Genomic DNA, 22536 nt, shown 5'->3' with positions numbered 1-22536 from the left:
TGAACAGCCTGTTTTGCTGATATTCACTCAGGGTGCCAATGATTCTGGAGGGCACCGTATACGGAAATACCAAATATGGTCACTTCACTTCACTGGTAGCAAAATGTCCAAAATGACCACCGTAATCCAACATGGTGCCGATCCAAATTGCCAAACTCGAGGCTTTAAGACGTCCACAAACCAATGGGTGACGTCACCATGACGTTCTACCACCGTGCTACAGAAAGTGAACGGATGAGTGGAGCAACGGAGCAACGGAGCAACGGAGCAGCAGATTCACGGTTCGGATCGGCACAAAAGTAAAAGAAGAGCAAACATAACTTACAGATCCCTGATCGTGTGTTTTCTGCAGCAGATACTTGCCGATCATCGCTGATCCATTTTGACTCTGAAGTCAGTAAACCATCAAACATTCTAAATATTATCCTTTTATTTTGTTATTGTAATTTATATATATATATATTTTGTAAAAAACTTATTTTTATGGATTAAAACAAATAGTTTTAATGATCATTAGAGCTATTGTAAACAGGTCATAATTAATCTCTAACATCTCATTTATCTTAATGTGAAAACATCTGATCCACCAACAACACTAAACACAAACATTCTCAATATGCTAGTTTTAATATAGGATCACACATAATACATGTAGAAAATAAAAGATCACATTTATGACATTCATAAGATGAACATTTTATCATTATTTAGCATAATATACAAATACAAAGTGAGAAAAATCCAGCAACATTCAAAAAAGCTCTTGAACCTTCAGACTGTTAACGGCAAATCAAGATCTCATCATCGTGTTATTTCAAAGACAAAGTCAATTATTTACTTGTTATAACTCTGTTATGCATTCATAACGTATTTCCATCTGTTTACTGAAATGTAAAACTTAGTTGAATCTTTCCTCAGAGGTTCTGTGTGAAGTGCGTCATCTTTAATTTTATGTTTAAAATCACAAAGTGAGTTAAAGTACTTCCCCAGATGTCCGCCAGGCGGCAGCAGCGCCTCACTGAATAATTCACCTGTTTCCCTGAAGACGTTTCAGCTTGTTTGTGACATTTATCAGTTTCTGTTCAAAAACAAACAAAAAACATTTACACACAAATGAAGATTTACCAACAGACACAACAAACCCTTTAAAACGTCCTTTATGTGTCTCATGAATCAAGATGATGTGTTCATAGATACAGTAAAACTATAATATTGTAGGTTTAGTAATGTGTTGATTAACAGACACATTAAGTGATTTTTATGAAAGCGTTACTAATGTGAAAACATTACATTTCTCTAAAGTTCAATTCATGAATCCTGACAACAAAAAAGCTGCTCACGAACTTTAAAAAAGTTTTTACTGACCCTCATTCAAATACAAAATTACACTTTATATACATATACTTTGTATTAACAGCTTAAACTTGTGAGTAAAATATTAACTGGAATGCAAATGATTCATTGAAAATCACATGAACGCGCCATCATTCATAGCGATGACGTGTGTGTGTGTGTGTGTGTGTGTGTGTGTGTGTGTGTGTGTGTGTGTGTGTGTGTGTGTGTGTGTGTGTGTGTGTGTGTGTGTGTGTGTGTGTGTGTGTAAGTGGGTGTGTTCACCTGGTCTCGGTGTGTGTCTCTCTAAAGGCAGCAGGTATTCTGTTGCCGCATTTTCGTCTCCGTCTCTGTTGGAATAAAGACTTGAAGAAGCGCTCGTGATGGATCTGTTCGCCTTTAAGACGCTTCCGTTTCTGCTCTCTTTTATCGGTAAGAAGAAGAATTAAAAACACTCCGTTTGTGATTATTAAACTGCAGATAGATCGATTATTCATGTGTTTTATTTATCTATTTCATTCATGTTCTCGCTGCGTTTCGTGTGTGTTGATGGAAATATGGCGCCTGGGTGTAGCCTGTTGGAACTCATGCTAAATGAATGTAAAGTCATATATTTTATTCCCTGTAACGAACATAATAGTATCAGTTTATTCCTGTATGGTATCAACAGCTACATGTATTTCCCCCAAGTTCCCGTTTCCCTGCTTTACCAGGTCAAAGGCACCACAGTTCTTTTCAAATTCAACTCCAAAAATTATAAAGAAAATCTGAATTGTGTTATTTGTGTCCGAATCCAACACAATAACAGCTGTTTGGTCTTACTTTTAGATTGGGTGCTCAAGTGAAAAAGTAGGAAATAAACTCGTTGATTGTTAAAGTGGCGGGTTGGTGTGATGAGGACTATCGGCTCAACGTGGAGCTGCGCGTGGGGAGAGGAACGGGACCGCGCCACAGCCCGCCGGAGAATCCTCCGTTTATTCCAGATGTCTTAGTCTCAAAGTCGTTGGTTGAAGGTTGTCAGTGCGTCGAACAACAAAAGGCAATCTTTAATTCGGCCAACTGGATTTTTCCAAAATGTAAATAAATATGAAACAAGGAGTCTCAGTCTGCATCATCTGACTTCCTCCTTATATTGAACACAAGAAGTGTAAAATATCTACAGATCTAACTTTGACTTTTCTCTCTCCTGACTTCAGGATTCTGTGGTGGAGAAAACATCCTGCCGCCGGGTCCGATCGACGCGAATGTGGGGAAAACTGTGACCCTGAAGACCCTGGTCGATAAACTAGACTACATAGCTCTAATCTGGAGTTACAGCGACGGAAAAGAATTGTTTAATATTCTTACTGGGCTTACGGCTGGCGTTACCGTGCACGCGTCTTACGAGGGAAGAGTGAAGTTAAACGAGACCAACGGCTACCTGACCATCGGGCCCCTGACGGAGGCGGACAGCGGAGACTACAGCGTGAGCATCGTATCACTTTCAGGAACCGTGGCCGGAGAAATCAAACTCAGAGTTCTGGGTAAGTAAACAAAAACAACACAAATATGAAATACTGCCCCATGCCTTCAAACAATCCACAACAAACGCGTCAAACATATTGTTTGATGCTCGCAGCGTCTCTGTGAATCGAAGCCAATTTAAATGAGTGTTTCACCCCCTGCTGGGTGTGGTCCTTTCTAAACCGGGTCTCTACTGATGCTGCTGCCTGGACTGCATCAGAGCTCTCAGAGATCCAGATCAGAGGGTTTCCATTCATGGTTTGGGGTTCACAGTGTGTCACTCAGAACCAGTCCACATACAAGCGCTCGAATTTCTAACGCAATCCGGAAGCCACGCCTGTTAACCGGCGCAGCGCCGATGGAGTGCAGGTCACCCTGCCTGCCGCTCCCACACAGCGGAGGGACTATGTTTCCTGGCGGAGGGAACATTAGTTTACTCGACAACTGAAGTATGTGAGTTCCTTTCTACACGGTGATTTAAAGTGGTGCCTTTCTTTATAACATCACCGTGCAGTAGTGCCTCCTGTGTTTCAGTTGAATCTGTTTTTCCTGTTAAGAAGTTGTGACGTCATGGTGTGATTCAACAGCAGCCTCCTCGCGCGCTCCGCAGGGCGCGGCTCTCACTGCTGCACTTGAATCACATTACAGTCGGATCTTTTGTTTAAAGCTCAAAACGCCTCACTGCTTCACTATTGTACAGTCCTCATATGTCGCTTTAAAACACACACACACACACACACACACACACACACACACACACACACACACACACACACACACACACACACACACACACACACACACAGTCATGAATGCAGTTTTTCTTTGTTAAAAAGCCTTTTTGTTGCACAAACATACTTTTTTTTTGCAGTACGCTACAGCTGTTCTTAAAAAATGTATTGCTGGTGCTAACGTTAGCTTAGCACAAACCATGAAGGTTCTGCTACCTAACAGTTAAAAGAACAGTTTAAATAAATGTCAAAAAGCTGACATCTGAAAACCAGCAAGTGTTTGATTCTTCTTCTTGAGAAACCGGATGAAAGGATCAATCATCCGAACAGCTGATTGTCTGTTACTCCGCTGTGTTCACAGTGAATACGATCAGTCCGTGGGCTTGATGCCACAGTCCGCTCTGGTAACACAAACGTCTCCTTTAGGGCCTCGTGTCAACGACGTGATGTCAGTTTGAATCTTTGTTGATCAAAGGATTGGTCGGTTTCCCAGCATTCCTTTAGACTCCCCATTCATTCATTTTCCACACTCTGGTTTTACCAGTAAAACCAAATCACCAGTGTCTCCATGTTGGTTTGACCCTCAACGTTGGGACAGCTTAAGAAAAAGAAGAAAACTCCAAAGTGACGACTCCCTGCAGTGAGAACTGGTTACCGCTCCCTCACGTTGTTCCCACGCACCTATACGGTTGCATAAGCGTTCATGAAAAAAATACAATTGTAGAAAAGGAGCTCCAGGATAATAGAGAACGAGTCCAGCAGGTCGAGTTGGTGCCGTTTCTCTGCCGTCTTTCATTCGGATGTTGATTTCAGAGCACAGTAGAGATCCTGTGGAGAGAAACCGTCCTCTGGTTATTAATGCACCCTGATGTTGAACCATTAACTGCTCATTTGTAACAAATCTATAAGAATCCGCCCTGAAACACGTGCAGAGTCCTCAGAATCCGGCAGTTTAGCTGCTGTTTTTGAGTCCGTTTTGTTTTGTCATTTAGGTTTTAAATATCGATGGTTTCATTTAACATCACGCACAAAATAAACAACAATGATACAAGTTTGTTCCTGAGAATAAAAGAGCGTCCCCCTAACTGTCCCACGGTATAGTCTGCTGCTCCGTCTGTTAGGATCCGATTCATTCATGTGCTCCTCCTCCTGTTCCTCCACAGAGCCGGTGTCTAACGTGGTCATCAAGTCCAACGTGCCCGAGGCCATCGAGCACAACAGCACCGTGGTCCTGACCTGCTCCGCCAAAGGCTCCTCACTGAACTTCGCCTGGATGAAGGGCACCGCGCCCTTCCCAGCCGACAAACGGATCACAGTGAAAGACGTCAGTTTAGACGGAGTTCATGCATTCATCTCTTATGTATTTGTCTGTTTTCATGAATTAAATGAAGGTCAAATTGTATGATGTATATAAAGCAGACTTTCATTCATTAACTTAATGATTCTTAAGTTCAATGTATGGAGGAACATGTGAAACACGTTTGCACTGTTTTTAAATCAAAAATGGTCTTTTTTTTTCTTCAGTTCATTTGTACATTTTAAAGCGTGATATTTTAAACGTATGTATAACTGATGTTCCCTCTCCTCTGGACTGGCCCTCAGGAGGCGCTGTCCAGTACTCTGACCATCGTAGACGTCCTCCGGACCGACCTGATGAGTCCCGTCATCTGCACCGCCGCCAACGAGCTGCAGGCGGAGAAGAGCGCCCCCTTCAACCTCACTGTCTACTGTGAGTACTGCACCCACACAGCAGGTTTCTTACCTGTCCGGTAACCCCGCCCACACGGGATCTACTTTTTTTAGCGTTTACATATTTTTAGTGTGTGGCTGTAGACTGAAGCTGGACCGAAACCTGAAAAACCTCTTAGAGACACCAGATACTAACTAAACATGTGTATCAGTGTAAACATGTGAAGTCCTTCATGTTTACCTGCGGCTCAGTCAGTCAGAGGATCGGCGGTTCGATCCCAAATTGCTCCCGTAGGAGTGTGAATGTAGAGTTAAAGCTCTGAACAAGAACAAGTCCATTTACCGTTTACACAGGAGAACGAATAAGCAACGCAAAAATGCAAAATACTCGCCTCACAAAAATTTCGGATTAAAACTCTGAGCAGAGAATGTGAATTTGCGACAGTCGCTGCGCTTTTTTCATAAAGTTTTAGTAAACCAGGATCCTATTGAGCCCAAAGCCAGAGATACCGTAAGATATTTGACTGAATTTCCTTTGTGTGGGATGCTCTGAGTGAACCTGAGTTCCTTCTGGTGAACTCTTACGCTGTTTAAGTCTTTTAAGGCTTTTATTGTTAAAGGTAAAAGCAGAAGACGCCTATAACTGATTCACCGGTTTATAATTTCACCGTCCTCCACGGATTACCACGAGTGAACACACATTACTTCATATATACGGACACATAAAATAAACACAAAATGGCTCCAACAGAGGCTTTTATTCGCAGTGCAAAAGCTCAGAAAAATCAACCTTGTTCCAGAAAAAAATGAGTTGACGTGCGAATAAATCCCACGGTGGACAGACTGTGTAATGGAGACGACTTTAGACCTTCTTTTATTATAATAATAATAATAATAACTTTATTTATATAGCACCTTTAAAAACAAAGTTTACAATAATAACAAGAACAGAAAGCTCAGTAACAGTCGAAATAAAATAAATGAATAAAATCAACAAATAAAAATAAAACAGAAAAGCGATGACATCACATAAAAGCCACACTGTAAAGAAGTGTTTTATATGTGAATCCACCCACCTGTTGGACAATGAAGCCCGTCAGACATGAGTCAGCCCGTCACACCCGACACATCATTTGTTAAACATAGTTTTCTTCTCTTTACTCTGAATCACGTTGATGCACGACCTTTGACATCATGACAGCATCCGTTCCTGTTCAGACTGTAAACCTGAGTCGACTCCTGCAGTTTAGATTGTGAGTGTCGGCCGGCCGCTCCCTCTCAGCCTTTATTAAACCCTCTGTTTACTCAGCTCCTCCACTCCTCCCACATGACTAACCTGAAAGGCAGAGAAACCACACCGACCGCTGGTTAACCCTGTTATTAATTCATCAAAAGCTCCTCCCTTTATTTTAAGTAGATTTTATTGGTTTATTTATTTTCATTGTCTTTATCTTTTTTAATTTGTATTATTTATTTACTTTATATGTGATGTGTATATATATATATATATATATGTGTGTGTGTGTGTGTGTATATATACTATATATATACACAGTATATGTGTATATATTTGTATGTGTATATATGTACTTTTAAAACATTGTGCCTCAGAAGGATCTAAAGTTTGTTACTCATGAAAGCAATAGTTTAGTCGTATAAACTTAAGAAACTTGAATAACCGGATCATGTAGCTCATGAAAAATGTGCTGCAGCTGTTATTTCAATGTGTTTAATAAACATTTAGTGTCAGATTGAACTGGGACGTCCTCATGTGACGCTGCAGTAAAAGCAGTAATGTGGACCTGCTCATGAGGTTAGTCAAGAACCGTGACCACCATCTTTATTACAAGTTGAACCCGTGTGTTCCATGTGTTGCTGTTCCACAGACGGACCAGATAAAGTCACCCTCAGTCCTTCAAGCCCTCCCAAGTTCATCAGCTCCAAATCCGTCTTCAACCTGTCGTGTTCAGCCGTCTCCAGCCCGCCCGCCAAGTTCACCTGGTTCCACGACCAGAACCAGATGGAGACCGGGGATCCGGTCCTGACTCTGGAAATCATCAAAAAACACAGCTATGGGAATACAACGGGCAACTACACATGTAGGGCCAACAACGAGAAGACCAAACGCGACGTCGCTTCTGCTGTCGTCGTCTTCGCTGTGATCGGTGAGTGATCTAAAGCTTTCTGAGAAAACACTCCGGGTGGTTGGACCGACGGAGTCCTCGTGGTTTGAGTCGCAATGTGCAGCGTGATGTCATCACGAGGTTTTTCCTTGCAGCCTTTCTGCCATTGATTTATTCCATCGGTGAACATTGTGAACATGAGTTTATGGTCTCAATCTCTAGTTTCAAGTCTTCTTCAATACAGCCGTTCCAATCTGTTTGCTTTAGAGTCACACAGACCATAAAGCAGGGGATGCTTTAGGGGCGGGGCTACACAGTGATTGACAGGTCTCTACCAGAGACGTATATGACGTCTCTACGTCACTCCTCCTCAGTCCAGATATGGTCACTTCCTGTTCACTGGTTGCAAAAAATCCAAAATGGCGGCGGCAGAACTCAAGGCTTCAAAACAAAGACTACGTCCTCTTCTTATATACAGTCTTTGTTCGCACCACGAAAACATCATGATTGTCGGGGGAAGCATCTGAAAGTGAAAACAAAGACACGTTCATTCCGGCGTCTGTCCGCGGACTGTTGTTCCCTCTGTTGTCCTCATGAAGCACTCTGCTGGTAGCAGCTAAAAAATGAGTTTTGACAGTCAGACGTTCATGGTTCCCAGATGATTGACGCTCCTGACTTTCGTAATCCTCCGTCTTTTACTCTCGCGTCGCCACGACATTCACATTCGTGGTATTTACTGAAATGACAACAATTAGGATTGTCACGAAACCTGGCAGGGAACAAACAAAAACTGTCCTTGAACTATAAACTATAACATTTTTAAATATATGGCTGCAATCTTTAAACGATAATGTGTACAAGCACATTTCAGCAGCGTGGCTAAATAAAACAAAATCATTTCACCATTAAGACTGAGACACACTGACAAAAAAGAAGAAAACGAAGCCGACTGAAACCTTTTTCTTTTCTCGGTGACATACCTTCGAGGCACGAGACTGTTACTCAGACTCACATTAGTCATTCGAGCGTTGCTGGTGACACAAACAGTCTACAGCGACCACAGCGGACACATGCGAGGTGTTGAAACGTTGAGCGACACGCAGAGAATCCCTCAAAAGGTTCAACATGAATGTGTGCTGTCTGTCATTATACCGCCAAGGAATCTGTTTTTGGAGGATGTTGTTTTCAAGTTGGCGGCAGAATGTTTTCCTTGTGTGTGTGTGTGTGTGTGTGTGTGTGTGTGTGTGTGTGAGTGAAACCTGCTGGGTTGGAGGATGGTCTAACATCGTGGCCTGAAGAGTTTCAGGCTTTTCTTTCTTTTTCTTTGATAACTGAGAGAGAGAAGCAGGAGGAAAAAGGAAATGAGATGCACTCTCCCTCTCTGTGTGATCTGCTATCAGAGCTTGTCCTTGCTTAGCTGACATAGCCCGGTCAGTCGTGCATGGCTTTTTTTAGTGCACGTTTAGTGCACGTGAGCGTGCACCACTGGTTAGCTCACGGCCGCCGCTCTGCTCTGCTTTCGTACGGCGGTTACAGCCGATGACGCCGCCCTCCGTAGCACCTGTAACACTGTTAGCTCTCTCAGCAGTGTCGCCAGTGTTTTGCGCTGCTAGCATCGCTAGCGGTCGCCATGTTGAGAGCCATGCGGAGGCAATACAGATGCTCCCGAACTTGTATGAAGCACGTTTAAAGTGTTTGGCAGATTGAAACAGAAGGAAACAGTCAAATGTCTGAGAGGATTATTCTGTATGTCTGAATGGTTTTTCGTGCTTTTTGGTTGTAGAAAATCCTCTTTACAAATAGATATATTCAATTGCATTATGGGAAATGTAGGATTCGGTCTTTTGGGGGCTTGACTAATACTAGGGACTAAAGGTCAGGATATCTTGGACTCTGTTGCTTCAGTTTTGTCCGTTCTTTTTTCAACAGCAGCATCTTTTAGTCCTCGACTTAGAGCTGCTTCTTCTTCTCTCTCACTCATTTTAACTTGGTTTTATTTCATTTAATCAGGTTTATTATCTTCGAAATGTACAACGTTGTTTGCCATTTTACCAAAGTTGTGAAAGTAGATGTATGAAAAAAAGTCAAGAAAAAGTACAATATAAAAGAGAAATAAAATCTCTCTCTTATTAATGTTCACAGAGCCCATCGCAAGCGCTAAAGTCAGCGGTCCGACTGGCATCCTCATCGCCGGCAACAGCACGGCCAACCTCAGCTGCCAGGCGACGGGCGGCGCCGTGGAGACCACGACCTGGCTGAAAGACGGCAAAACTCTGTCTGCTTCCAGCCGCCTGGTGATCTCCGCCGACAAGAGGTCATTGATGATCAAAACGCTGGAGAAACAGGACAACGGAGAGTTCACGTGCCAGCTCACCAACGCCGTCAGCAACGTCAAAGACTCCTACAAGATGGTGGTCAACTGTGAGTGTTTTGTTTTGCTGAGAGACGGTGACGCAGGGTTTTACGGTTTTACACTGCGAGACGTTTACGGCCGTGTATTTGTTTGTCTCGGCACTGATTTACTTTTTATAGCACTTTTATTTCCAGAACTTATTTAGAGGTCCATAAAAATGGTACACGGCAATAAGCGGATATGTGATCCATGTGTAAAGATTATAAGGTTGACTCTGCATGTGGTGGTCAAACAGTAGTGACAAGAAGAATTACATCCTTCTTACATCATTTACATACAATTACATCATCCTCTGTTTCACCTCCAGATGGTCCTGAACCAGCTATGGTTAAGGGTGAAGATGCCGTAGAGGTGAAAGACTCAGTAAAGCTCGTCTGCTCCGCCGCCTCCGTCCCTCCCGCAAACTTCACCTGGAAGTTGAACGGCACTTTGACCCCCGTGAAAACGGCCCAGTATCCGATCGAGAACGCTGTCTACAAAGACACCGGAATGTACACGTGCGAGGCGCACAACGCCGTCACTGGCAAGACCACCACGTACACCCACACCCTGTCCGTCAAAGGTGAGCTCCATGTCTGTGGCCTGGAACCTCGGGTCTGTTTTCTAAGGGAATACACTGATGCTCAGCTTAGTTTGTCTTTCTTTCTTTGGGCTCTCTGTTACATTATTGCCTTATTTTATTTAAAAATCTGTTTTTAAAGGTGCTACAAAAGTAGAGTTATTATTATCAGTTGCACATTTGTATGAGCAGTACGGCGTCTAAATTACTCAAAGATTAGTTCAAAAGCTTTCCCTCTCCAGACAGCTTCATTCTACTTCTGTAAACTCAGAGTGCTTTGACAGTAAATGTACTTTCATTTCCCAAACTACTTTCGTTCCAATCAACCAACAGTTAAGACAGACAGGACAGAGCTGGAGAGTTCTCCCCACAGATGACACCACAACGTGTTTTTCTTACGTCATCGCCCAGGCTAAAGGAAACCAGTCTGGCAGCAGCGTCCGTTTGTTTACCAGTAAAGTTCCAGTTTAGTCAAATACTTATTTTCATGGCAGGAAACCTCTAACATCCTTGTGACGACATTCATTCTAATGCTAGCATGCTATTATGCATTTTTAACATCCAATAGCCGTTACCTTTAGTGGTAACATACAAGCTAACAAGCTAATGTTAGCGATCAGGTCAAAGCTAAGATGTCCTCCAGAGAGGATAAACTCTCTTGGTGAACGTATCAGGCTGCAAAAGCCTGTTTTTTCAGGAACACGTCCACTTGTCCAAAGTTTAAGTTCATGACATAATACTTCTAAAACTAAGGAGCTTTTGGGCTCTGCTGTATTTGAGGTTACTGCTAATCTTAGCATGCTGCAATGCTAAATATTAACTGCATGTTAGCATGGTTAACTCTATAACCATGCCCAGTAACTATACATTGGCTTGTATAACTCCTAACACACTGTATGTCAATGCATTATATTATCTAATATCTTTTTGTTATGTGATATCAGTTGGAGCCTGTAATTACCTGTAACCTCTCCTAGACAGGTGAAATGAATGTGTAACACAGATGCTGTGGTCAATTTTATGTCTGCTTTTTTAACAAAAGAAAACGAGCAGCAGCAGCTTCCCGGTTTCGTTCTCAGGATTATCTCGTGTTGGAATGTGGCTCTTAAAGTTATGCATATCACTTGTTACATGTGGATGTGCAGAGATCACTTCTGCAGAAGTTGCTTCTTGCCACCTGCAATCAGATTGAGTTGTATATTAATTTCCATCCTGTGGTTTCTCTTCTGAGACGCGCCGTTGTCTGTAAACATGGCAGCAGTTTGCACACAATGTAACTTCTGTTTCTGTTGATTGAATGTCGGGACATCCCACTGCACGATTTTGATTTAAGTGCATTTACATTGAAGCGTTCCCTCCCAGCAGGATTTAAAATCTTGTTGTTTGTTTTGTAGAAGAAGGAGCGTTGGATGAAGGTCTCTCAGACGGAGCCATCGCTGGAATCGTCATCGCCGTCCTCGTCGCTCTCGGTGCCGCCATCGGCCTAATCGTGTACTGCAGACAGAAAGTACCGTAAGTACTCTGCGTTCTCTCTGTCTGGATCAGAACACGGTGACAAGAGGAGGAGATGTGCTCTCTCTGTGGAGCTCTCTCACAAAGCTGCTTTTGGTTTGCAGGCGAACCTCCTGACTGGAGGTTGTAGGCTGCAAAACTAGTTCCCAAGTGGGATCTCGGCTGAGAGTGTGTTTGTTGTTTGACTTTGGCAATATGAGAATCATTGTCACATTGTCCAGTTTGTAAAGTTACAGAATTGTCACACACGCTCCCTGATTCCCACATCGTAAAAGGGGAGTTTCAGAAGAAAGATGCACTTTGTTTCCAGCACACAGAGGCTTTTACTAGAAAGTTGTGTTATCTCGGAATGTTTTCAGGTGTTTCTTTTTCCAAGTTGTGCTCTGGTCTTGCTGTTTTTTTATTATTTATTTAGGTAGTTAATGATTGCAAAACACTGCCTCCTCTACGGCTGTTCCCTGGTGTAAAATAGCAGATTTGCCTTCATTGGAACAAAGAAACCAAACCAGTTGATCCGACCCGGGAGTGATATATCCGTCATACTCCATGATTTCATGCTTGAGTGTTAAAATGTACAAATACATGTGTGTGTGTGTGTGTGTGTGTGTGTGTGTGTGTTATCTGACCCTCTTTATTTAAGTGTGTGTGTGTGTGTGTGTGTGTGTGTGTGTGTGTTATCTGACCCTCTTTATTTAAGTGTGTGTGTGTGTGTGTGTGTGTTATCTGACCCTCTTTATTTAAGTGTGTGTGTATGTGAAGCATATCTGTCCTTTTCTTTCTTTGTGTGTCTGTATGAATTCTTGTCAGCAACTTCATGACCTTCTAGGAAATTCTCCTCATTCCTCTCACGCCTTGGCGTCTTGCAACATGTCAGACTGAAGTAATCACACACACACACACACACACACACACACACATGCAAATACATGCACACACTCCGTCGAGCTGCCACGCCCTTCAACACTTTTGCAGTAACTGTCACAGAAACACCCATAATTCACTACATACCTCCTGCAACAGTTTTTGTTGTGTTGAAAATGTCTCCAAACAGAATTCAGGCCTCGTATCTACGGGCGTGTTTAAAAAACTAAAAGACAAAAGAGTGATTCAGGACAATTCGACTCCAATGCCTTCGCAGATCTGTTGCTAAACGTGTTTTGGCTTTTCTTTTCTTAATGACTTAAACTTGTGAAACAATGTGCCATTGTGACATCATTGGACCTGAAATGAAGACATGAGTCCCTAAAGACTTGATTTGATACTTGAAAGTTTTGCAGCTGTAAAAATCCTGGAACCGTAAATCTGTGCGACCTTTTAAAGCTCAAAGCGTTAACCTCTCGTCTCTAACGCTAACCCTTCATGATATTTGCACAGGAGATGAAGGTTTATAACTTGTTTAAGTTATATCAAAGCTTACAGTTATGCATAATTAAGGGAGTTTGTCCAGCGTTCTGTTTTACTAAAAGAAACTCTTTTTATTTGGAGGACATGTTTAGTTTTAAACACGTTTTTTTTACGAGCCAAAATTAGCATCCCAGTTAACGTGAATTACGGATGCACATTGCTAAACAAGCTAGCTAGCGCTTTTTTTAATTTGAATAAATAAAAGGGAAATTTAAAAAAAGGGAAATTTATAAAAAGTGTATATATATATATACTTATATTTCAAATATATTTTAGCATCTACTTTGTTTGTCTATTTGCCTATTATTTAAATCAGTTGCTTTGTTTTCTTGAAAATAACTTTGACCTTTGGAAACTGCGTTATAAATAATAATAATCATAATAACAACAATAATAATATATTGGTCACTTTTGGTTTGTGAAGACACTCGACTGGAACGAACCCCAAATACGGCGGCTGCAGCCACATGAAGCAGCGTTACGATCAGATTAGATCCTTTCTGAAGAAAGGTGCGTGTCTTTTCTAGACAGCATCAGTGATGCAATGCTGCACCACATCCGGAAGCTAGCATCCTGAAACAAATAGCAGAACAGATGAGTCGGTGACAGACCAACACGCTCCCCCGACTCGGACAACTTGAAACCGAAAGTTTGCAGTGTATGCATATAGTGTTTGCATATAGTGTTTGCATATAGTGTTTGCATATAAGTCTGCGTGACTTATATGTTATCACGTGCTCATATCCCCGAAGGTCTGCGTGGACCACTTGGACCCATTTCACAGCAACAAAATGTGTGAATACATCTGTGGAGGCATGAGGCCCAATTTTGGAGCGTATTTGGCCGCTCAGCTTGCAGCTTTGACTCTCGAGTGTTGAGCTGTTTCGTCTTGGGCTGCACTTTTCTTCTTCTTCTTCTTCTTCTTCTTCTTCTTCTTCTTCTTCTTCTTCTTCTTCTTCTTCTTCTTCTTCTTCTCTGTGTTGCTCTGCAGCGATGCAGCCGACCAATCGTCCCAGCTCACCCTGCGACAAAACCAGTTGGTGTAGAAAAGCATTGACGTTGCTCCCCACAGACTGTAGATAAGAAGTGGACGTAGTCGTAGTGGCTTCACTCATTGGTTTGTGGACGGATGTTTTGAAGATTCAAGTTTGCCGATTTCGCCGTTGCCATGTTTTTTTTCCCGCAAACGATGAACGGAAGTGACCATATTTGTACTGAGTGACGTAGAGACGCCGTATACGTCTCTGGTAGAGACCTGTCAATCACCGTGTAGCCCCGCCCCTAAAGCATCCCCTGCTTTATGGTCTGTGTGACTCTAAATGGACCATCATTTACTAAATGAACATCATGCTGTATTGAAGAAGACTTGAAACTAGAGATTGAGACCATAAACTCATGTTTACAATGTTTACTGAGGTAATAAATCAAGAGAGAAGTAGAGTCATTTTCTCATAGACTTCTATACAACCAGAGGAGTCGCCCCCTGGTGGTCAGCTGCAAATACACGTTGAGACTTTGATTGACATTTGAGTCATTTTATGTTTCTCACCAAGCTACAGGGTAACTTTTGTGTTTCTAATAACTTTTGAGAGAATTCTTTGCTGATATTTTCTAATGAAAAGTTTCAGCAGAAGATATTTATTCTCAGCCTTGAAGAGATTCTGGAGGAAACCCTCTTTGTATAATATCCCCTCCCCCCCTTTACTTCCTCTTCTGTCATTCAAGCGGGACCCGATGATCACCAGAGGCCACCGAGGTCACCAGGTGTCAGGTAGAGCTGGTTTTCAGCTGTAGAGCACCTCTCGGCGCCCCGGGGCCCAACGGATGATTGACTCGTATGTCCCTTTGTCACTTTATCTTCATCGCCGTCATCGTCACTGTTAGCAGGTGTCAACACTGGTGACGGGAAGCCTTTGTTCTGCAGCGGGCCTCCATGTTGGGTGTTGTGGGTTGGAGGTGACCACCTCAGGCGATGGTTCAGGATTCATTTTAGACATTGTAAATGCTGAGAGGAGTTTTTGCTCTTTATGTTCCTTGTGTGTGGAGAACCGGTACAGGTGGTGCAGAGTTACAGGTGTAGTTTTTGCATTATTTAAGGAGTCAAATCAGCAAACATGCTGCCACGTTAGGGGATAAAATGAACTCTGTGTTGGCTTCCAGCAACAGGTTTTTATTAAAAACATGTTGTTGTTGTCCTGAAGATCTAAAACTGAAACCGGTTCTCTTCAGGTCACAGCAGCAACACACACCTGTTGTGTGGGAGACGGATACAGAATAAAGATCTCTTCCTCTGATAGTCGAACAGGAGCCCGTATGAACTTTAGGGAAGAAGAGGAATTAGCCGATTCAGCAGACACGCACTAAAACCACCGACACAAAACATGCAGATCCGCCTGATAAAACCTGGTGTGAGAGGATTTACAGTCAGAATCCAACAACGGAAATGTGAACTCAAGGACAGCAACTAACAACTGTTTGGAAAGTCAACGAATCAACGAACGAGTCAACGAACTATTATTATTATTATTATTATTAATAATAACAATAATAATAATAATAATAATGTATTGGATCAGATATTGTTCCAGTTTTAGTGGTGAAAAGTAAAACGATTCACTTTAGTGAACAAAGGCAGGAAGTGTATTTAGCAGCTTCCCTTTCCAGAGCGTCATGTAGAACTTGATTTAGGATCAACGTGTCGTGATTCAGTCATCGCCGGTTTCCTCCACAAACTCCGACCTCTAAAACCTAAACAGTACCGACCTGCAGCGCCTCGTGCTTACAAACGTGCTCCAGTTATGAGCAGTTCAAAGCGTGTTTTCATGCTTTTATCGGACTCGTCTTTTAGAATATGAAGACATACAAGTATTTGAAACTAGATTCAAATAAGAACAACTTTATGTGGCAGAAATGTGTTTTTGTTCTGTTCATTATGACACAACACCTCAAATTTGTCTTTTTTTTTTTTTGCCAAAAAGTTAAAAGTGAGTCAAGAAACCAGTCGACTCAGCAGTTTGGAGACATTTGCTGGAGGAGAATCTACATTTATTCACTTAACACAACCTTTGGATTTGATGTTGAAGGAAAAGATGACTCGACTTCCCCCTGTAATTTATTCTGTGGTTGTTTTGGTAATTTTGTTGCATTGAACTCTGGAGATAAAAGCTTTATTCTGAAATAATTACAGGGAACATGTTGAACACGACACAACTGCTGAGATGTATATTGGTGGTAACCAGTATTAGGATTTTTTTTATGTTTAAGTGAACTGGAAAAAAGCTGCTTTGCTGCTACTTTAAACTACTTTTCTTTGTCAGTCAAAGCTCCTTCAAACTCATATGATTCAAAATAAAACCTTCTCCTCTTCATGCTGCATTCAGAAAAACAAGCTGCCAGCTGGGAAAACCCGTTCACGTCACACCCCTCGGTCATAATTACAAGTTAGATATCGAGGATTTATTTATTCCATGTCTCCCACCCAGCGTTAGTCGCTCCAGAGACGACAAACATGCCTCCAAATGTCTTCTATCCTCAGAAATGCAGACGCTTCTATGTTTTCGGTTGATTGTTTTTCATGTTTTAAAGGGTTAAACCAGTAATTTACTCCAACGCTCCAACGTCTCACCTGCTCAGAGGTTTTTTTTATACAGAAGAAACAAGCGGTCCGGATCTTTTCTATAAAGTTCTCCAATGACTTTTGACACCTGCTGCCTCTTTCTTTAATAAGCTCCGTCGTGTTTCTGAGAAGGAGCCGCGTCGTTCTTCAGGGCGAGGCCTGCGTATCCCAGAATGGCAGGAATGTCACCGTCATGTCAGCACTCGTCTTCTCTCTACGTTTGTGTCGCTGCTCCGTTAATCTTTAACTCTTCAAGCTTCTCTTCTCTTTCCACTTCTGTCTTTTTAAAATCAAGCCTTCGGTCGTTTCTTCCCTTTTCTCATTTGTCTGCGCTCTCTCCAAAAGAAAGTCGGTGAAGGTTTTGTTAAAAAGCAAAAAAGAAACGGGGTTTAAAAGGAGCAGGATCACAAATAAAAGGTACGAAGAAATAACTCTCACAATGAAAAGTTGATAAGCACATAACAGACCCAGAGGATTCCCCAGAGACCAGCAACCTCTGAGGGACCAGGGTCTAAATTAGGTTCTGGGTCTTTAAAACCCACAAAAAGATCCTGGTTTGGTGGGAGTACTTTCTAAAAGTACAGGAACTTTCGGGTTAAAGTTTGCAGGGTATCTGCTTGCTCAAACACACTCGTGTACCGCTTCATTCATGAAACGAGGAAGTACTCGAGTACAGATTTAGGAACATTTTAGGATGAAAGGAGAACATTTCTCTTTGTTTGATGACATTAAAACTAAAGTTATACTTTGCTGTTTGCTTCCTGAAAAAGAGAGAGAGAGTTATTTTCTGATAGTTTCACAAAAAGCACAAATAAAAAACCATCAAACACTCAGACAGACGCTCTCAGTTTCACTTTCCTCTTCTGTATTTCCTTCATTGCAACATTCATCAGTAAACATTATGCAGCAGGAACCTTGTAGTTCCTTTCTTTAAAGTCATCCCGGGACTAAAACTACCAGGAACCTCTTGGTGGAAACGCAGCTTTTAGTTGGTCTGCTGTGACTAGTAGCTTACGGTGGCTAATGCTAAGCTAGCACCCTCTGCTGTGTAACTTTGATGATCTTCATCTCATTATGGCACTATTGATCTACGTAGTAAGTTTTTATACATCATCTCCACTCATGCTGCATTACGTCCGCAATATTTGAAAAAATAAAATAAAATGCCCATCAGGAATTTTCCCAGAATCCAAAGAGGCGTCTTTAAATTATTCATTTGTTTTGTTTGGCAAATAATTTGACAAGCATATTATGCTATGATTATATTATTCTATATATTCATTTTGTTATTATTGTGAATAATAAGTGAATGATCATTTTGTTATCATTTACTTATTATTGTGGAATTGTAACTATATTTAGGTGAGTTAAGCTTTAAATAAACCCAGTGGGGTTTCTGCCTCCTAAAGAAGATTTACATGATCATATTTATTTATATGATCATATTTATTTATATGATCATATTTATTTATATGACCATATTTATTTATATGATCATATTTATTTAGATGATCATATTTATTCACATGATCATATTTATTTATATGATCATATTTATTTATATGATCATATTTATTTATATGACCATATTTATTTACATGATCATATTTATTTAGATGATCATATTTATTCACATGATCATATTTATTCACATGATCATATTTATTTACATGATCATATTTATTTACATGATCATATTTATTCACATGATCATATTTATTTACATGATCATATTTATTTAGATGATCATATTTATTCACATGATCATATTTATTTAGATGATCATATTTATTCACATGATCATATTTATTCACATGATCATATTTATTCACATGATCATATTTATTTATATGATCATATTTATTTACATGATCATATTTATTTACATGATCATATTTATTTACATGATCATATTTATTCACATGATCATATTTATTTACATGATCATATTTATTTAGATGATCATATTTATTCACATGATCATATTTATTTAGATGATCATATTTATTCACATGATCATATTTATTTAGATGATCATATTTATTCACATGATCATATTTATTCACATGATCATATTTATTCACATGATCATATTTATTTATATGATCATATTTATTTACATGATCATATTTATTTACATGATCATATTTATTTACATGATCATATTTATTTACATGATCATATTTATTTACATGATCATATTTATTTAGATGATCATATTTATTCACATGATCATATTTATTTAGATGATCATATTTATTCACATGATCATATTTATTTAGATGATCATATTTATTCACATGATCATATTTATTCACATGATCATATTTATTCACATGATCATATTTATTTACATGATCATATTTATTTACATGATCATATTTATTTACATGATCATATTTATTCACATGATCATATTTATTTACATGATCATATTTATTCACATGATCATATTTATTTACATGATCATATTTATTTAGATGATCATATTTATTCACATGATCATATTTATTTAGATGATCATATTTATTCACATGATCATATTTATTTAGATGATCATATTTATTCACATGATCATATTTATTCACATGATCATATTTATTCACATGATCATATTTATTTAGATGATTATATTTATTTATATGATCATATTTATTTACATGATCATATTTATTCACATGATCATATTTATTTAGATGATCATATTTATTCACATGATCATATTTATTTAGATGATCATATTTATTCACATGATCATATTTATTCACATGATCATATTTATTTAGATGATTATATTTATTTACATGATCATATTTATTTACATGATCATATTTATTTATATGATCATATTTATTTACATGTTAGATCTAGATCTTAGATGTTATAATAAACTCTTTTTAAAGTGATTCAATATTATCAAAGATCATCACGTCTTCTCTCTGTCCTCTCCTCAGCTTTTATTCCTCACCTTCTTTATTTTTTCTCGCTGCTTTTCGTATCAACGGCCCCCAAAACAAATGTATCGCAGTTTCAGTGATAAGATTCAGTAACTCAACAAAAAGACGACGCTGGCTGGTGTTTGTTCATGAAGAGTGAACGCAGCTCTGATATGTTGCAACTCTTTAATCCGTCAGAATGTAGAAACTCGCTGTTTAAATGTGCTAGCAACGTCATGCTAATGTGACCCAAACCTTTATTTAGTCTAAACAAAAATGCAAATTCTGTTATATGTTGAGACCACAAAGCATTATAACTATCAATTTGTTGTCTTATTCCTCTTAAAATAATCCTAAAACTTCCCGAAAAGCTTGTGAAATTCAACATTTGTGTTTCTTAAGGAGCTAAAATGTTGTTTCAAAGTCCTTGAACAGGAGCTGGTTCCTGAAAGTTTAAGTTTTAAAGAGTTTAGAAAAGTCTAGATTAACAGCAGCAGCTTACATGTGTACAGTTTGATTATGCAACCTTTCACCTTCTTCCTGTGTGTGTGTGTGTGTGTGTGTGTGTGTGTGTGTGTGTGTGTGTGTGTGTGTGTGATGAGATGACATCATCCTGAACGCATGTCAGTGAATCAACAAACCACCGAAATTCATTTACAAAATAAAGAAAGTTGTTGTGGGCCAATAAATGAAAGCTCCATATATTAAATGTTACACATCGGTTTGAACTATTTAATCTGGTTTTTTCTCCGTGTTCGTATCATCTAAAGCAGGTTGTGTGATGACCCGCGTGTCCTAATCTCTGTTTCCTGTCGTGTGTTTCTGTCCTCAGGGTCGAGTCACCGTACTAAAGGAGCTGCTGCACACAGCTGGTGAGTCTCAACACCAGCAGATAAAAGCACTGACGTCAGATCAGTGACTGAGTTATAGCAGAATAAAGTTCATGTATAATGGCAGATTATGTCCACATCGGTTTTTGTGTATTAAAATATGTATGTAGTAAAGTTTAAACCATTAATATTAATTCTATCATTTATTATTTTATATCATAATATATGTTAACTCAAGAAACACACCTTTTTTTGTCTGAGGCGTGCATGTATGTGTGTATAAGTGTGTGTTCACGTGTGTGTCTGTCTGTGTGTGTCTGTGTGTGTGTCTGTGTGTGTGTCTGTGTGTGTATCTGTGTGTGTGTGTCTGTGTGTGTGTGTCTGTGTGTGTGTGTGTGTGTGTCTGTGTGTGTGTGTCTGTGTGTGTATCTGTGTGTGTGTGTCTGTGTGTGTGTGTGTGTGTGTCTGTGTCTGTGTGTGTGTGTGTGTCTGTGTGTGTGTGTCTGTGTGTGTGTGTGTGTGTGTCTGTGTGTGTGTGTCTGTGTGTGTGTGTATCTGTGTGTGTGTGTCTGTGTGTGTGTGTGTGTGTGTCTGTGTCTGTGTGTGTCTGTGTTGAGACAGTAGCCACCGAGGCTGCCTCCACTTGGTCGAGCAAACAAAGCCTTGCGTGTGCGTGTGCGTGTGCGTGTGCGTGTGTGTGTGTGTGTGTGGGTGTGTGTGTGTGTGTGGGTGTATGAGATAAGACTGTTGATTTAAAGCGGAGTCTCACACACACACACAGTCTGGGTGTCTGAGCCCAGCAGCAGCAGCTTCCTGCGTTGGGCTTCTACCTGCAGCTTTTTCAGCTGTTTTTCTTTGATCTCCGACACGAGACCAAAGACTCAGAGACCGGAATCAGAGAAGAAACCCTTTTGAAGCTGAGAGCTGAAGAGCAGAGAGTAATACGGAGGGCTGCTCGTTTGATATCTTCCCAAATAATACACATTCTCTCGACCTACCTTTGAATAATGAATATTGTGCATTAACTCGGCTACATTGGGAGACTGTATGTTCCCTGATTAGGCTGTTAATGATTCCTCACAATCATAGGAAAACTCAAATATATATATATATATATGTATATATATATATATATATATATATATATATATATATATATACACAACCTGCAAGCCGTAAATGGGTTTGGGGATTAATAAACTGGGACTGTTTCATAACCGTTAAAAACTCCTTGTAGTGACTGAAGTGTAAATGTTAATGAACCCTCGTCCCTCTTCTTTTACACTCAACAACAAAAGAAGACGATTAGTCAGTTACCGGAAGAATATTTGACATTTGAATCATTAATGACGGTAAAACCTTTTTCTATAAAGACAAAACAAAACCGGTTTAATGTCGACAGGTGTGGCAGAACACCAACAGCTCACAAATAAATTGCACTGTGTGTGTGTGTGTGTGTGTGTGTGTGTGTGTGTGTGTGGTGATGAGATTTGTGGAGGTACAGTAGAAGAAGACATGTCGCTGCTCTTGTTCTGAAAATATCTGATTTCCTTCCTCTCTCGTTCAGGAGATGCCGGCCTCAAACATCCGACTATTTTCTTTTCCAATGATTCATCTGTGCAGCCGGGAGGAGCGTCCAGTGGATGCTTTTGCCAAACCAGATTTCCCATCATCCCTCTGGATTCTATGACAGTTTGGATTATCAGCTGGAATCTTCAGTTTGTTCCTTTTTTTAAATTTTATTTTGAGCTTTTTTGTCACCTTCACCTTCCCCATAAACTCGTCCACCATCACGGGATCTTCTTCTTCTTCTTCTTCTTCTTCTTCTTCGTCTTCTTCTTCTTCTTCTTCTTCTTCTTCTTCTTCTTCTTCTTCTTCTTCTTCTTCG

The 22536-nt window shown here is 40.1% G+C and overlaps 1 protein-coding gene across 2 annotated transcripts in view; it reads left to right on the top strand.

Annotated features, from left to right (window-relative positions):
- The first annotated feature begins 1647 nt into the window (after positions 1–1647).
- Positions 1648–22536, top strand: part of LOC306708709 (cell adhesion molecule CEACAM5) — a 23014-nt gene continuing 2125 nt past the window's right edge. Inside the window, exons 1-10 of one of the 2 annotated variants that reach the window (XM_079176628.1) lie at positions 1648–1764; positions 2529–2855; positions 4730–4890; positions 5169–5295; positions 7142–7420; positions 9521–9799; positions 10099–10353; positions 11745–11862; positions 20651–20690; positions 22219–22536. The exon at positions 22219–22536 is cut by the window's right edge and continues 2125 nt beyond it. In XM_079176628.1, the coding sequence (XP_079032754.1) occupies positions 1716–1764; positions 2529–2855; positions 4730–4890; positions 5169–5295; positions 7142–7420; positions 9521–9799; positions 10099–10353; positions 11745–11862; positions 20651–20669 (1614 nt within the window). In that variant the 5' untranslated portion in view covers positions 1648–1715 and the 3' untranslated portion in view covers positions 20670–20690; positions 22219–22536. Of the gene's footprint in view, positions 1765–2528; positions 2856–4729; positions 4891–5168; positions 5296–7141; positions 7421–9520; positions 9800–10098; positions 10354–11744; positions 11863–20650; positions 20691–22215 lie in introns of both variants that reach the window. The other variant, XM_079176627.1, reaches the window with a different exon arrangement.

Source organism: Pholis gunnellus (assembly GCF_910591455.1).
Source record: "Pholis gunnellus genome assembly, chromosome: 16".
Classification (NCBI taxonomy): Eukaryota; Metazoa; Chordata; class Actinopteri; order Perciformes; family Pholidae; genus Pholis; species Pholis gunnellus.
Note: the sequence above shows the minus strand (reverse complement) of the source record. Positions and strands in the feature narration are given on the sequence as shown.